Source organism: Symphalangus syndactylus, chromosome 10 (genome assembly GCF_028878055.3).
Source record: "Symphalangus syndactylus isolate Jambi chromosome 10, NHGRI_mSymSyn1-v2.1_pri, whole genome shotgun sequence".
Taxonomy (NCBI): Eukaryota; Metazoa; Chordata; class Mammalia; order Primates; family Hylobatidae; genus Symphalangus; species Symphalangus syndactylus.
In genome coordinates this window covers 132750348-132767994 of record NC_072432.2, presented here as the reverse complement: position 1 = coordinate 132767994, position 17647 = coordinate 132750348, and the positions used below count along the sequence as shown (strand labels likewise).

Sequence of the window (17647 nt, the reverse complement as noted above, 5' to 3'; positions counted from 1 at the left end):
ACATCATCCTTCTGGTCTAGCTGTTTTTTTTTTTCTTACAGATGAAACCCAGAGATAAAAAAGGAATTTGTCTAAGGCAGGGTCGGGAAAAATCCCAGAATTCCAGGCTCAGTCTGGAGTTGTTTGCTCAACACGATGCTATCGTCCACAGATGAGGAAACAAAAGCTCAGGGAAAAAAACTGATAGGCTTCTAGTAGGATTATGTATCTGTAATGTGTGTGTGCACGTGTGTGCATGTGTCTGTGTGCACGTGTGTGTGTATGTGTGTGTGCATGCCTGTGCGTGTGTAAGGAGTACAGAGGGGAGAAAGCAGCTCCACTATAAGTCTTCTGATTACTCATCCACTTTTAATTTAAACAGCAACAACAACAACAACAACACTGCTAAATCTTACTGGCACAGGATGCTTCTTTCCAAAGCTCTGTAACAGTTTTGCCAGTACTTTGCTGAACCATATCCACTGTCAATGTGTATAGACATTGAAATAGAACACATTTGCATTACCCATGATAATCACTTAAAATATCTGGAAACTGTTTGCAGAAGAGTTTTTCAAGAGAAAAAAAGAGCTTATAACCATTTATTTATAATACTTGTTAAATAATAAGACTCGTAAGGATCAGGTGTAGTCACAATTTCGTAAATATTTAATTAGGCAATATATTACCTTGCTGTTTCCACAATCTGGCCTCACAATGCTTTTCTTCATAATCTTTTACTTCTGTTTTATCTTCAGCTGCCACATTGCTGCCCACTGTTATTGAACTGCAAAGGTTCTCTATAGATTTTCCTTCGGTGTGAAGCTACAGAGTTCTGCAGAATCTGACCAAGTTCAGCTGCTAGATGGTGGATTATTTTTCAAGCTATTAACCGTATCTTTTCCTAGGACCCAATACACAGTAGCTAGACAGTAAATGTTACTTTTAATGTTTCTCTATTATCTCCAGAATAAAATTAATACTTACATTTGTCATTTAAGACCCAGCTGCCTTTCTTTTTTTCAAGATGGAGTCTCGCTCTGTAGCCCAGGCTGAAGTACAGTGGCGAGATCTTGGCTCACTGCAACTTCCGCCTCCCAGGTTCAAGTGATTCTCGTGCCTCAGCCTCTCAAGTAGCTGGGATTACGGGCACGCACCACCACACCCTGCTAATTTTTGTATTTTTTAGTAGAGACAAGGTTTCACCATGTTGGCCAGGCTGGTCTGGAACTTCTGACCACAAGTGATCTGCCTGCCTCGGCCTCCCAAAGTGCTGGGCTTACAGGAATGAGCCACGGCACCCGGCCCTGGCTGCCTTCCTAATTATTAGCTGGGAATGCTTAGGCCCCTAGTCAGACTGAACTGCCTGGAGATTCTCAAATACTCTTTCCTGCCCCCTTGTCTTTGCAAATATTATAGGCATAGGCTGAAGTAAAAATTTTTCTCTCTACTCCCCCAACTCCTACTTTCAAATAGGGAAAATTCTTGGTGGAATTTGCTAGGGTCTCCTCCAACTGGATTAGGCCTCCTCCAATTCTCCTGCTACTCCCCAAACACACACTCAGACATGCAGACACAGACACACACAAACACACACACACAGGCACAAGCACACATGCACACACAAACACAAACACGCACACACACACACACACACACAATTCCTGCCATATGCTTCCAGAGCATTCTGTCTAAACTCCCATCACACTTCTCACCATGTGATACCCCTTTTAAAAACCTTTCCTGTTCTTCTGATATGGAGAACCAGGATCCATTCTGGCCATGGAGGCTCCCACATATGGGTGCTTACTTTATTTTTGTTGCATGAATGGGTAAGATACAAATGCTGCCCTGCCCCCCACATCTGTTCTGCTGGGAATCCATACAGGCTGTTCTGAGAAACCCTCATGTGGAGTATAGAAAGGTCAATTAAATGCTCTGAAAAAACATGCAATCCCCAGGCCATGGCTTCATGATTAGTTTACTAGCAGATGCAACTTTCTAAGGGAATGTCAATTGCATACCCTGGTTATCCTCTGATGATGAGAAAAATACAGTCAACAATATACCCTGGACCCCTTTCTCAGAAAATCCTATCTGCTGGACAAACCCCCCTTTGCTGTGGGCCAGGGGATGAAATGAGTGAATAAAATATTGAATCCATGGTTTCTGGGTTCCTTCAATGAACAAACTAAGACCCAACGCCTTGACTGACTAGAAGAGAGCTTACATGTGGCCTTGTGTTCCACGATGCTAATACAAGTGTTATTTTAACTGCAGGCTTGAAAGCTTAGATAAAGCACATCCTTGATACAATTAAAACTATTAAACTAAGACACTTTCCCCATATAGCACATGTAACAAATAAATAGACAAACATACCCAGGTCAGATAAAAGTGATGCTTCAGCGGCCAGACCTTCCTGTCTTCATGACTGACTAACATAAAACTATCGTTACTTAAAAGGAAAAGAGAAGCTTGGTTTCTCCTAAAGAACCAGTATAGTCTAGTGGCTGGGAATGAAGGCCAGAGTTCCTGGATTTGATTTCTGGAGTTATTAGCTGTGTGTCATTGACCAAGTTACTGCACCTCTCTGTGCTTCAGTTTTATTACTATATTACACACACACACATGCCCTTAGTATTTATATCATGGCACTAATTAAGTGATGTATTAGTAATACACACACAAAAAACACTTAGAAAATTGCCTGACTGATAGTAAATACTCAGTGAAAGTTATTATTGTGATCTCATGGTACAAATATGATTAATGAGCTATTTAATTTTTGCTGCTTTTATTTCTTCAATTACAGTGAGATGTCCTGAGATATATTTGTTTATCCTTGTGCCATAAATTTCTAAACTAAACCAATCCTCCCTGTTCTAATGATGTTTATTTTCACCTCACATTAAGTAATGAATGTATTATGAAGCTAAAAATCATCCTTATGCAATTAAATTGGTTCCAACTTTTGTTCTCCACGAATGGTAAAGACGACATGTTTGTGATAATCTACTGGATGTGTTTTTATTCTCCATACCATTGTGGAGTGCATCCAAATTGCTTTTTCATTTGTTTCCCACGTTACAGCCTTGAAATCAGAAAATAACGTAATATTCTACAAGAAAACAATTTAATACATGCTAATGTGAAAAGAGGAGAAGATATTCTTTGTACCCTATTGAAAACAACAGTGGCAGAGTAAATAGTTATGAGTACGTATAATACACTTAACCCTTGAACTACATTTAGCATCCAAGATGTGCTTCAATTTTTGAATAGAAAATAAAGATTTTCACTGATGGGCCCTATCAGGAGAAGGAAGTTATTTCTAGCACATGCAGCGGACATTAAGAAAGCTCAGTTCACGACATTTCTTTTGGGTACTCAAGTCATTGAACTTCTTTTTTTTTGAGATGGAGTCTCGCTCTGTCGCCAGGCTTGAGTGCAGTGGCGTGATCTCAGCTCACTGCAGCCTCTGCCTCCTGGGTTCAAGTGATTCTCCTGTCTCAGCCTCCCGAGTAGCTGGGATTACAGGCATACACCACCACGCCCGGCTAATTTTTGTATTTTTAGTAGAGATGGGGTTTCACTATGTTGGTCAGGCTGGCCTCGAACTCCTGACTTCGTGATACGCCCACCTTGGCCTCCCAAAGTGCTGGGATTACAGGCATGAGCCACCACACCCGGCGTCATTGAACTTTTTTATTCAAAGGGGTAGAATGTATATGTGGGACAAAGGAAGAGGCTAGATTGATAAAGCTATCATTTCCTTGTTTCTCTTTGACAGCTGGTCAAATAATTCAGGCATAGCTAGGACTGATGCTCAAGCTAGAAACAGGTGGCCCATGCTGTCCAATATAGCAGCCACTAGCCACATGTGCTTATCAAGCATTTGCACTGTGTCCCATGCAACAAGGAACTGGATTTTAATTTTAATAAATTTTAATATAAATTTTTAAACTGATACTTACTTCAGTTCTTGAAAAAAACTCTTGTCTTAGCTACTTGATATGAGAATCTGTTTTCAACTGTAAGTTGCATGAAATCTAAATACAGATCAAGTATGTCCAATGAACATTAGCATCCAAATTGAGATGTGCAGAAAGCGTAAAATATGCACCGGATTTCGAAAGCTTAGTATGAAAAAGAGAATGTAAAATGTCTCACTAATATATTTTTACATGTTGAAATATTTGGCAAATGTTGGATTAAATAAACTTTTATTAACATTTAAAAAAAAAAAAAAAAAAAGAAAGCTCAGTTCATACGGATGGGAAAGTAGGGTTATGGAGCCGAAGGCCTCTTTACAACCTTCTCTTTCATACTCCCGTAACACAGCACAGGGAAAATGAAACAGGGAAAATTTCTATGGAATTGTCTAGGATGTCCCCAGCCTGGGTTAGGCTTCCTCCAATTCTCCTGCTACTCCCCAAACCCTTTTATTGTTTATAACTTTTTCTGGAGTTATAGCTGTCTCTACAAATCTCATGAAAATTATCAATATTCCTCCTAGAAAAATGCACACACACACACACACACAATTTTGCATATTAATGCGTTATCTTCCTGAATGCTCTCTTGGAAAGAACTCCTTTTTAATAAAGTGATTTGTATTATCTTCAGTGAATGAGTAAATTACTATTTGAAAATAGAATTTGCCATTTGATTTTCTTTTAAAAACATAGTATTTATAATCCTGACTTGTAACCCTCCCAGCAAATGTGAGGTAGTTCACTTGTTTTGACTTACTGTGATCAGCATTTTGAAAAAACACTTTAGGTGTTTCTAAAATGCTTAACTTCTGGAAAAATTTTACTTCTGTTAGGAAAGCATAGCAGGCATTTATGTATGCTGTCCTAGAAACATTTTATTATAGTTTTAATGGGAAATAAGCAAAGAGATAATATTATTTCTATATTTGTTCCTATTAAACAAACAGTAGTAACACACAGAATCGTGGTCATCACTCAGACTCTAAACCCAAAACATATTGCTTGGGAAAAATAGATGTACACATGTACATGGCTACTGTAATCATAGAAGAAATTTTTCAAAAGTATGAAGAGAAAGCCTTTTAAAACTCATCCTTAATGGATACGTAAATAGCAATGCCAAGGAGTCAATCTATGAATTTCTATATCTATATTTTATATTTTAAGATTGGGACAGAGAAACTTCCCAGATATTTGATGTAAGAATTTGTTTTGAAAAAGTTTGGTAATTAATATAAAGCTACTCTAAAATTAACTTTTATTGTTAGAGACACATCTTTAGAAAAGTTTGTAAATATCAACATTTACCATCTTATTTTTTCCTTTAAGACCAAGCATCACAGACCAAAAGCCACAGTTTATAATAATTTATTACTGTTGCATGACATTTGCCAGTAAAATAAATTATAGAAACTATAGCATCTTTATAAACTATTTTCTATATCATATTCACTTCCTAATGCTTACTGCAGTAACTGTATGAAATTTAATTAGATTACGTTTTAGCATTAGTCAGAAGATTTAAAAAATATATAAAATGTTTTCACAGTACTTTGGATTTATAAAAGACCCCATTATTTTAACTTTTGTGCAACCTGTTTGAAATGTATAAAAAACCTTTTATAAACCAAAAGGTGGCGTATGGTTTTACTGAGTTGCTGAAGACATCTTACTTTCTTGAATTTGTACTTAACATCCATGTGGTGCACTTTTTCAGGCATTGTAATAAGTGCAAATAAATAATCAATTATTGATTTCTAAAAATCTATACCAATAGACAATATTTAGGCTTGGCAATATTTTGAACATTCAGATATAAAAATTCAGTAAACAATTTATGCATGGCATTTTCTCTCCCTGTCCTCCCTCTCCCTCCTCCCTTCCCCCATCTATTTGGTTACAAAAAAAAAAAAGGTTCAGCTTCAATTTAAGTCCTAGGGCCTGACAAAGTGACCCTGGTTATATGTCATCTCCAGCCATCTGTTTCCTTCAGTTCTCATTACATCTGTCCAGGCTCTTCTATCGGCATCAGTCCTTTCCTGCAGGGACGGGAGAGTTTTCAAATCCTTGCTGAAAGCATTTTGTCCTCCACTGTAACAGCACAGGGCATGAAATTGTTTGGAGTCTTTGTAACCAGCCTGTTCAGTCCTGGTGCCTTTCCATTCCCTGTCCCTTTCCAGCCTCTGGAGTCCTGACAGAAGAGAAGCTTGCAAGGTAGCAGCAAAATGCTGCATCTGTTAGAATCTCACAAACTCACTTGGTCTTTGAATGTCCATTCTTGGATAACGTCCTTATCCATTCTCTTCTCCTCAGTGAACTTTGATGGAATATTTCCGCAGTTTCAGAAACTGGAAAAGCTTGTCTTTTGTCCTCTTCTTCAGGGCCATCAGGGCACGTGTTTTCTCCTCCAAATCTTGATCTATGGCAAAAATGATCTTGGCTCTCTCCTCTGCTTTCTTGTCTCCAGAGTTTCTGAAGAGCCTTTGTAGTGATTCTTGGTCTATGTTTTCAAAGATGTTGCCCACAGCTTTCTTACGAGAGGCTGTGTCGAAGTGGTAGCCATGGATGGACGGGCTGACTCGTAGCGACGTGGACATGATGATGGCTTGGTGGCTTCGCTTTGATTTCATCGATGTGGCGATCTTCCGGAATTCAGCTCCCAGGCTTTCCAGAGAGTCTGTAGTGAAATCATTCTGGGACTGCTATTTAAAGTGTGAACAAAAGCTCCAGGCTCAAATTACACTGGTGACATCAGAGTGATCTCAAGGAAGAATAATCACAGAAAGGCTTAACAGTTGAGTTGCCAATATCCTGTTCTCGTGTAAAACATTACTAAAAGCTGTGTTCAGTGATTAGGGGCAGGGCTGTGAGTATTCATTTACTGTACAGTATACATTTTACTGGCGGTAGGATAATACAGACCTGGGCCTTCCTTTAAGAAAATAGCTGAATACAGGAAAATGCAAAGATAAGACATAAACGAGGTTGCTTAGACTCTCAAATCTTCCCAAACAACAGTTAGAACAAGGGGTTCTGCTAACCACAGGAAAGCTTTCATTCCCAGAGAAGTAATTAAAGTGCACTGCAAACATTTGGCAGTCCACATCAGTGCCCTTTGGACGTCCGTATCAGGGGCAACTCCAGAGCTACTGAGAGAAAGCTGAGCAATCAAGGGTAATAATTTGGGGTGTGATCAATTCTAGGACGGGATTTTACATACAAAACGCTGACATGACACAGCTTGAAACGGTGACTTTTCAGAGACTGTGTACAAGTGCTAAGTGTCACTGAAGACAATTGTAATTTGAGTGTAGTAATAGTATGAATAGTAGAGGCTATCTCCTTAGGCTTGTGTATACATCCACAACAATAGCTATCAAAAAAGCCAGCAGGAAAAGTTAATCAAGTGTTTTACGTGCACAGTGCCCAAAATGAACGAGGTGATCTTTTGTTTTCAAGTTTATTTTGGCATTACCCAGACATAGAGCAATAACTTCTTTGGAAGCATATAAACATGTTCTTCCTGTCTTCCACAATATTCGAGCCAGCCAGTGTCCTCGCTGACCTATGGAGTTGTCATATGCTAACTGTGAGCTTCAAAGGGTCCTGGAGATTCTCATTGTGGATCTTACAACTGGTCCACTTTCTAGTCCTTTAAGAAAGCAGGATGGGTCTTTTCGTTTTTCTTTTTATCTAGTCAAGTAAGATCTAGAAAATGCGCAAAGGGAGACACCGTGGGGAAGGTACCTCACTAGGAAATTGAGTTAGAGACGCTCCTTAGATTTTAATTCATTCATTCACTCACTCATTTATCTGCTCATTTATTTAATCAATATTAATTAAAGGTGTATTATTAGCCAGAACTTTTTGAGGCATTGGAAATGAAACAGTAAACCAAACAAAACCAACCAAACCACCAAACCATGCAAAGAATCCCTTTTTTACCTTAATGAAGTTTATGTTCTACTGGGAAATAGACAATAGAAACATACATTTATAATATATATCGTGTCAGGGAGTAAGGAATATTATGAGTAAAAATGAAGCAGAGTTGTACAGGAGTGGAAGGAGAGGGTTGAGATTTTCCCAGGATATTCAGGCACAGCTTCTTGTAATGAGACATTGTGCAAAAAAACTTGAAGGAGGTGAGGGAGGCGGTCAGCTCTATGGATATCTGTAGGAAGGGTGCTGTCAGAGGAGCAAGTGCAGAGGGTTGAAGAAAAGAGTGTGCAAAGAGTGGATGGAGAACAGCCAGGGACCAGTGTGGTCAGAGCGGAGTGAGTAGGGCAGAGTGGGAGGAGATGAGGTAAGGGCGAGTAGGCAGTGGAAAGAGGGCAGGAGCAGGCTGTGTGCAACCTCACAGGCTTTGATTGTGGATTTAGCTCATACACTGTAGGAGACAGGTAGGCTTTGGAGAATTTGGAGCAGAGAAATGGCATGGTTTTCCTTATAAGTTTAAAAGATCACTGACACTTCTTAGAAGAGAATAGATTTCAGGGAAGCAAGCAGGGAGTGGGGAGCAGGAAGACTAGTCAGGAGATGTTCAAATAATCCAAGAAAGAGAGGATGAAGGCTTCCACTAGGGAGAATGTGGAGGTAGTGAGAACTGATCCAATTCTGGCACATTGTGAAGGTAAAGCTAAGAGGATTGCTGAAAAATTAGATGCGAGGAATGAATGACAAACAAGAGCCCAGGCTGATCTCTTCTGAAGGACGCCTCCTTGAAAGACATTTCTAGGTGTGCCAGTGGTCAACTCTCCAACCATGCAGCTCATGTGTGTTCCAGTTTCTCCAAGGGTTCCAGAAGAGCCCTTTGTTCTGCTGTCTATGGCTATGGATTTACAGGCCTATGTAGCACACCTTTGTGGCAGCATCGTTTCCCTTGCTAAGTTAAAAAAAAATTATTATTATGGCAACAAGGATTTACTGAGCTTTTATTATGTGCCAAGCAGAGGACAAGAGATTCACAAAACCTCTCTTAATTATTGTCATAATTCAAGGATTTATCAACGTTTTTTTTTTTAATTTTTTATTTATTTATTTATTTATTTATTTTGAGACCGAGTTTTGCTCTTGTTGCCCAGGCTGGAGTGCAATGGCGTGATCTCTGCTCACCACAACCTCCACCTCCTGGTTCAAGTGACTCTCCTGCCTCAGCCTCCCGGGTAGCTGGGATTACAGGCATGCACCACCATGCCAAGCTAATTTTGTATTTTTTTTTGGTAGAGATGGGGTTTCACCATGTTGGTCAGGCTGGTCTCGAACTCCTGACCTCAGGTATCCACCCGCCTTGGCCTCCCAAAGTGCTGGGATTACAGGCAGGAGCCACAGTGCCTGGCCTCAACCTTCTTATACTATGTTCTTTCTTGAAGTGATTCTTATGTGGGCTCATGCTTTTTCTGATACCCTACTTATTGATTACTTGTAAATTTTGATCCCTACCTAGCCCTGGCCTCTGAAGTGTAGACTCATTTATCCATCTAACTAATCAATACAAATATATAAAAATATGTTATACATATTCATTCTGTTATAAAATAAACCTGGCTATGATCCTTAATAACTCCTTTTCTTTCTCTCCCTGTACATAATCTATTGCCAAGTTCTGTCAGTTCTATCTAGAAAATGTTCCCAAAGCCATCTACTTTCTCTCTATTTTCATTGCCATTTATGCCAACGCTTCATATGGTGGATGCTGTGATGCATGATCCAGAACTCCCTTTAAGATTTTCCCAGGTGCTCAGCTATCAGCCCACTTTGGGGACTGACACTACTGAAGAAGTTTATGTCACCTAAGGGTACCATTTTTCCCTTCCAGGTGCAGCTATATCCAGTGACTGATCCACATGGTGGTGTAAAATCCTGCTCTCCTTGTCCATATCAACTCTAAGGGGTCATCTAAACTTCAGAGCACCTTTCAGGGTAGGCTGAGATCTCCCTCTGTCCAATCCTGCATCTTTCCCATCTGCAGGCATTGATCCCAACAGCACTCTACAACCAGTCACCTGACTGCTGATCTGCATCTCAGAGTTTGCTTCCTAGGGACCCCAGCCGAAAATATTGTATCATCTCTCGCTAGACTAAGATCAAGTAACTCGCTTTCCTGGCATTCCTGATTTGCCTCTTGCCCCAAATTCCCTACATAGCACCCAGAGCCGTATTTCCTAATAAGCGTTCTGATTGAACCACTCTTGACGTAAACTTTGCATGACCTCTTTGAACATGACCTGCTATGTCTTTATGCCTTCAGATTCCTTGGATACACCACATTCATTCCTGTAGTGAGGATTTGCATATCTTTTTCCTTTTTCTGGAATGTTCTTTTATACTTTTTATCTCAGGTAGGTAATTCCTGTTTATTCATACAATCTCAACTAAAAGCTACTTGCTCAGAGAGGCTTTCCTAATTCTTGCCAAAATACCCATTACTCTTCCTTAGTAGCACTTTGTATTAGAGTTTGCAAACATACCTTTATTTGGGGGATTCTCATTTAAAGCCTCTATCAAGAGCAGGGATAGGATCTACTTTTCTCACTATGTTCAAAGTTCCAAGATCACTTAATAAAAGGATTGTTCTTATAGTAATGTTAAATGACAGCATATGCAATATATTTAATTATCATAACGACCCTTTGCAATAGGAACTATTGCAGAGCTTAAGTCAAAGATAAGAGAACTGAGGTGATAAACAATCTATTCCCTGTAATAAATGGAATGATGGCTCCATACGATGTCCATGTTTTAATCCCTGACATTTATGAATATAAGCAAAAGGGAACTTCAAATAGCAAAAGAGATTTTGCAGGTATGAACAAGTTAAACATCTTCAGATGTGGAGATTTAGCTTGGATTATCCGGGGCAGCCCATGTAATCATGAGTTCTTGTAAGAGGGAGTCAGAAGGTCAGAAAGGAGAGAAGATGCTGGGTTGTTGTCTTTGAAGATGGAGGAAGGAGCCGTGCACCAAGGAATGTGGACAGCAGTTAGAAACTGGAACAGGCAAGGAAACAGATTCTCCCCTAGATCCTCCAGAAAGAACAGATTCCTGCAGACCCATTTTAGACATCTGGCATTCTAAACTATAAGATAATAAATTTCTGTTGTTTTAACTCACTAAATTCATATCAGTTTTTTACAGCAAAAATGGGAAAATAATATACTGCCCTCACTCTTCAGCTGTAAGACAACCTGAAGGCAGGGCTACTTGACTCCAAAGTCCATGTTCTTAAACTCTATCCTGCATTGCTTTCAAATTAGCTGCAAGCTCTGTCTTCAGAAAGTCTGGATTATATTTTTACATGACATTGAGCAGCTCTCCTTGAGTACTGCCTACAAGCATTCAGATGAATTTGAGAGATAAAGGAGTTTCAAAATGTTTAGAGGACGAGACCATCTGCAGGGGAACAATGTCAGTTTCTGTTTCCCAGAAATGTGACACATGCCCTAAAGTTATGATTTGCTGATCCTTTTTGCCAAAGGTAACTCTATGTATGCTTGGAAAGGTGTTTACTGTTGCCATCCTGTTCTTTCCCTTCTTTGTATAAATATTTTCAGTGAATGGTGTGGATAACAGGATCTAAAAAGATATTCCCAAGATTCACAAATTGCATGTGGACACCTTACGGAATTGTGCTTTCTGCAGTAAAGACAGAAGATAATGAAGGTTGATTAAAAGAAGCAGCTTCTGGTCTAGCGTATTTTCTTCTGTGCATCAGTTTTCCTGTATTTGTTCATTATACAAAGAGATTTAGTATCTATTTGCCAGCAATAAATGAGCTTCATTAGTTTTGTGTCCAATAAAGAGATTTGAGAAAAAAAGGTAAAGAAGAAAACAAAAATTTATTAAGTGACTAGTATATCTGGTTTTCTACATCTAATAACTAAATTACTCTTTACAACCATATTGGAGGTAGGTATTACTGACCTTCACTTCCAACACACGCAAGGAATTGGACTCACTGAGGCTAAACAATGTGTCTGTGGTAACTGTGAAACCTGAATTCATTTCCAAAATTTTTTTGTATCTCCAAAATCTCTTCTGCCAAGAGTTTTCTGGATCTTTGTTGCTCCTCCTTTTGCCATGCACTGTGCCTTAGGTTTATCTTTTAAAATTAAAAATGATTGTGCATTCTCATAGTTTTAGCGCATGGTATAGCAGCTGGTACATAGTGTACATCCAATGAACAGTTATTTAATTATTACATTAATAGGTAAAAGAAATGAAGTGCACAGAATTTACTTTGATGCTTTGTGCACTAGTTTACCTCTGTGGCAATTTCCTGAGTGCGACTGGAGTGTAGAGGCCAGCGATCTGAAATTTGTACTTCAAACATCAGCTGAATTATCCCTGGACATTTTTGCTTTAACACAAAAAAATTCACGCTGTGTTCAAATTTAAAAAGCACTTTCACGTATATCATCTCATTTGGCTTTCACTACATCACTGGTATTATCTTCATTTTACAGATGAAAAAAACGTAAGATTACAGAAGTTAAATGAGTTTTCCAAAATCTTAGAGCTAATTAAATGAAGAGCTAAACCTGGAACTTTTATTTTCTAATTTCAAATTCTGTGTTCTTTTCTACCATGGCATAGCTTCTTCATTATACTCATTATCTATTCGTCTCCTACAGTTTGAAGATTCCACTGTAGCTTTCTTCCATTTATCTTTTCATGAACTTATTCAGTGATTTATAGATTTATTCACAAATATTTGTTGAATGCCTACTCTGTGTCAGGCATACATTGAGAGGGAAATGGACATGGCCCTTGTATTTGTGGAACATGAGGTCTAAAGAAGAAAAGAGACTCTAAACAAATAAGTAAACTTGTAATTATATGAAGAAAATGTTTATACATGCTAGCAAATGAAAATCATCCAAAGACATATAAGAAAAAACAAGGCGAGGCTTCATTTAAATTGGTCGGGTCCTGGAAAGCCTGTGAAAGAGCACAGCAAGGAGCTTTGGAGATGGAAGGAACATCCTGTGCAAAGGCCCTGTGGTAGGAATGAGTTAGAAGACAGAAAAGCAGACATAAAGACAATGTACCTGGAGAACAGAAACAAACGAGGAGAAGAGAGGAAGATGAGGCTAGATTGGCAGGCAGAAGCCGAATGCTGCAGGGCGCTGAAGGCCAGGTTAGAGATTTAAAATGTTATCCCAAGTGCAAATGGCAGTCTTTAAAAGGTTACAAGCACGGAAGGAAAACTGCTCAAGTATTTAGGTTTTGTTTTCTTCTGAAGTCACTTTGCTCACTGAGGCTTTCCTAATTCCTGCCAATATACCCATTGCTCTTCTTTTGTAGCACTTATTAGAGTTTGCAAACGTACATTTATTTTGGGGATTACTCATTTAAAGCCTACCTCTATCAAAAGCAGAGATTGGATCGACCTTGACACCATGTTCAAAGTCCCTAGATCACTTAATAAAAGGATTGTTTTTATAGTAGTGTTAAATAGCAATGTATGCAATTTTATTTAATTCCCATAATGACCCTTTGCACTTTGGCTGTTGGGCCATTAAAGACAACAACCAAAAAGGAACAATCGTGGTTTCAGAGAGCAAGCAGATTATTTGAAAGGCATTTTGGAAGTAAACGCAATGGGATCTGGTGATTGGGATAGAGGGTAGGGTAAGGGTCAACGGAGCTCCCAGGTTGAGTCTTGAGCAGGTTGGTCAGGAGGGCTGAGGTGGGGCAGGTGAAGGTGGAGAGGGCATTCGAGAAAGATCAAGAGTTCAGACATGCAAAACAGTAAACCTGAAATGCCTGCAGCACAGCCAAGGAGGCAGCTGAATATAGGAAACTAGAGCTCAGAGGAGAAATCTGAAACGTAAGTTTAATTCTTTATACTTTTTCAGTAATAATTGTCAAGAAATCAACATTGCCTGTAGCTTTCTTCACTCAACTTATGTATAAATCCAGAACCCAAAATGATGCCTGGCATGAAGTAAATTTTAAATAGTTTTAGAATTCTTTCACATAAAAATATTTAGTATTTAGCCCGGGGAGGGATAAGCAACATACAAAGATGAAACTGCTGCTTAGTTGCTGTGTCATTTCTATTTTTCTGATGTTGAGTGTCTTTCATTTTTCTATACTTAACAACTGAAGTGACAATCGTTCTCCTAAGAAATTAGTTGTTTGGGGTCATTTTCACATAAGGTCTATTCTAGGTTTCTATTCTTCCATAGTTGTGGTTGATCTCTTTTTAAAATTAATCAGCTAACATTTTTCTTTTAATAAACTTTGTTAAATACATTTTTCATCTTTAATTATTGCTGATAAGAAAGAGTGGTAGTTTAATTTAGAAATTTCATTTCTAACATTTATTTTGGATCATAGGAAATAGCAATAAATTCTGAAGCAATACAAATTTCAAAAAAAAAAATCTGATGAAATGCATTTTCAAAGGGTTTCTGTCAAAATATGGTGAAAAATCTGCAACTTTATTGAAAAGAATTACAGCCAAAACAATTTTTTAGAAGTGCCTCTTTTCACATGATGTTTTTGCATGTGAAATGAAACAGCTGTCTTTTGTTAAACCGTCAGTCTATATTTGAAATGTTTCCTAAAAAAGGAACGGAAGATAAGCTGTTCTTTTTTAGAATTTTTAATTAGCTGTTCAGATTCAGATATTGAGGCCCTGGTATTTATAGCTTCTTTCAAAAGAAAACAGTTGTGAACATAAACTAGCATTTTTTTCTCAGGAAGTGAGCATGAGATATTTATATGTATTTATACTAGCGTGTGCATTTCTAAAATCTATGACTAAAGCCAAAATAAGTCTTTATGAACTATCTCTTCCCACTCCTCACTCCAACTCACTCAACGAGTGCTTCTGGCTGAGCTTTGTGACGTTGCCACACTTCAATCATTCTCCAAGAGGGATCCATAAGGGAAATAAAACTTCTTATATGAGCTTCCCAGATGTTACAAGTAGTATTGTAAATGGTACCCAGGGCCATTCCTGAAGCTCGTCGTCTATTTCTTTTCTTTTCCTGATCAGGGTGCAGCCACATCTGGCTCTTCTCTTTGCAGGACAACCTAAATCTGTCTTTCTAAGAGCTATATGCAGCCCGAACTGGTGAGGGTATATAGAGACATTTAATCAGCAAAGGTTCATAATATCAACTGAGTTGAAGCCCTGGAATGCTTTGTGAGGTGAAGCGAAACCTCAGCAGGGACAACATGTTTCAGTTCAAATGTTTGAAGGGTTATTGTGCGGAAGAAAAACTAAGCTTGTCTGAAAGGTGTCTAGGGATAGATAGAAATCAGGCTAATCAGTAAGCTCCAGGAAGACATATTCTGACTCAGGAAAATTAAAGAGAGAGTTCATGAAAGAATACGCAGTGACGGCATTCACATAGAGTCAGGATGACCACCAAGCAGGTGTAGAGCAGAGGCATGTCATTAGTGGGAGTAGATTCGTGTTTATTTTTATTTATCTTATTTTTTGCCTATGACCTATAGCCTATGTCACCAAGTTACACAAACATATAATAGTGTAACAGTTTTGTTTCAGTTATTATAATAAAAGAACAGGCCAAGTGCAGTGGCTCACACCTGTAATCCCAGCACCTTGAGAGGCCTAAGTGGGTGGATCACTTGAGGTCAGGAGTTCGAGACCAGCCTGGTCAACATACAGAAACCCTGTCTCTACTAAAACTACAAAAAACTAGCTGGGCATGGTGGTGTGCATCTGTAGTCCCAGCTGCTCCGAGGCTGAATCACTTGAATCCGGGAGGTGGAGGTTGCAGTGAGCTGGAATCACACCACTGCACTCCAGCATGGGCGACAGAATGAGACTCTGATTTTAAAAAATTTTTAAAAAGGATGTTTGTGCGTGTGTGTGTGTGTGTGTGTGTAGGGCACAAATATAATTGATACATATTATAACTGAAACACAAATTTCAAAAAGAAGTAAATTTACTAGCCTTATGTCCTATATTGTTTTTCATTCTATTGTATTCTACTCTATCATTTTTTACAAAAAACTGCTCCCAGCCCATGGAACCGATCTCAGAACTCACTAGTGGGCCATAACATACAGTTTGAAAACCTCTCAACTAGACAATTTTAATGACGTTTCCACTGCTGTGCAGGGGAGATAGTCATCATTTTCTTCAATAAACTTTTGCATAATGAGTTGTTGCTGCTCCTGTTTTGGGCAATTCTGTGTGAGACCTTCAACATAACTACCCTGCCCTGATAGATAATCCAGTACTACACGACCATCATTTTTGGAGTTGTTTTCAAAATATCTCTTTAACTAAATTGTAGGACCATATAAAAATGTCTCAGTAATTTAGACCATACGGACACTCATTCATGTCTTTCTTTGTGTATTTATCCTTTTACTTAATAAAATAAAGTTTTAATTTTATTTCTAATGCCTTCCATCCACGTTGCTGTCTCCTAGAGAAACAAATACTATATATGTTTATTAGTCCTGTTAGTCACTCCTTCATACATCCCAAAGTGTCCCTTCTCCCATTCATAGAGGGATAAGGAAAAGGAAGCTGGAGGAGTAAGATAGTGAGAAGAGGACAATGACAAAGGACACCAGTGGTGCTGTTGGGTGTGGGGTGAGGTCCTGAGTAGCTCTGGGTAAAAGTTGATAAATACACTCCCAAGATCTAACCACACTCCCTACTCAACAGCCACCTGTTTTAGAACGCATGGCATGAAAAACTTGCCAGCAGCTAATTTACTGTTTGTTGATACATCAATTAAGACTACCTAAAATGCCAGGCAAGTTCATATAACTGCATTAAATCTAAGCATGTACCTCTAGAGAGAAACTTAGTTTTCTACTAGAGTATGTCAAACCTAAGTTTTTAGACAGCCTAAATGGGTTAAGGCTGTCCTGGGAAGGAAGAGAACGTAGCTTTTAGTATAGTAACGTGTTTCAAGATAACTCATAGATTAGCACTCAGAAACGATATATTATGGATTTTAAGTCTCAGATGCAGAGGAAATGGATCGTAGTCTCTGAACTTCGTAGTTGTTTTGAACATTGATTAACTTTCGAAGTAAATGCAATGGGGTCTAATGATTTGGATAAATGTGGGGGTAAGAGCCAACGGAGCTCCCAGATTGAGTCAAATAAGTGTTTGATATCAAATAAGTGTTTGATATTGATCACTGAACAATATCAAATAAGTGTTTACTGAGCCCGTTAGCATGTACTGACTTTCATTTATTTTCCCATAATTTTACTTTATAAAAAGTCCCTGACATCAACTTACTGTGTTATCTTTTGTCGTTTTTCTTCTCAAGGTATAATGCTCTACATACGCTCACAAATCTTGTTAAGTGTTATTTCTAGTTAATTGCATTCTAAGTTTTACTTTAGAATTACTTAGAAACTACCCTCATTAAATAATCCCTCTAGTGATTAAAATGGGTTCAGCTGAAATGTTGACTGAATGATGCCATATGTCCTACCATGTAGATTTTGTAAACAGAATGGAACCACCATAACCCTTTTTAAAATTTTATTTATTTTACTTTAAGTTCTGGGATATATGTGCAGAACATGCAGGTTTGTTACATAGATATACATATGCCATGTTGGTTTGCTGCACCTATCTAGGTTTTAAGCTCCACATGCATTAGGTATTTGTCCTGATGCTCTCCCTCTCCTTGTCCCCCACTTCCTGACAGGC

At 38.6% G+C, this 17647-nt stretch overlaps 1 protein-coding gene across 1 annotated transcript; it reads right to left on the bottom strand.

The window, feature by feature from the left end:
• Window positions 1-6245: 6245 nt before the first annotated feature.
• On the bottom strand, window positions 6246-6663 carry TCIM (transcriptional and immune response regulator). Its single transcript, XM_063611036.1, has one exon. It carries the CDS (start codon window positions 6605-6607, stop codon window positions 6287-6289), a length of 321 nt encoding a protein of 106 aa, XP_063467106.1. The 5' UTR covers window positions 6608-6663; the 3' UTR covers window positions 6246-6286.
• Between the last annotated feature and the right edge of the window lie 10984 nt (window positions 6664-17647).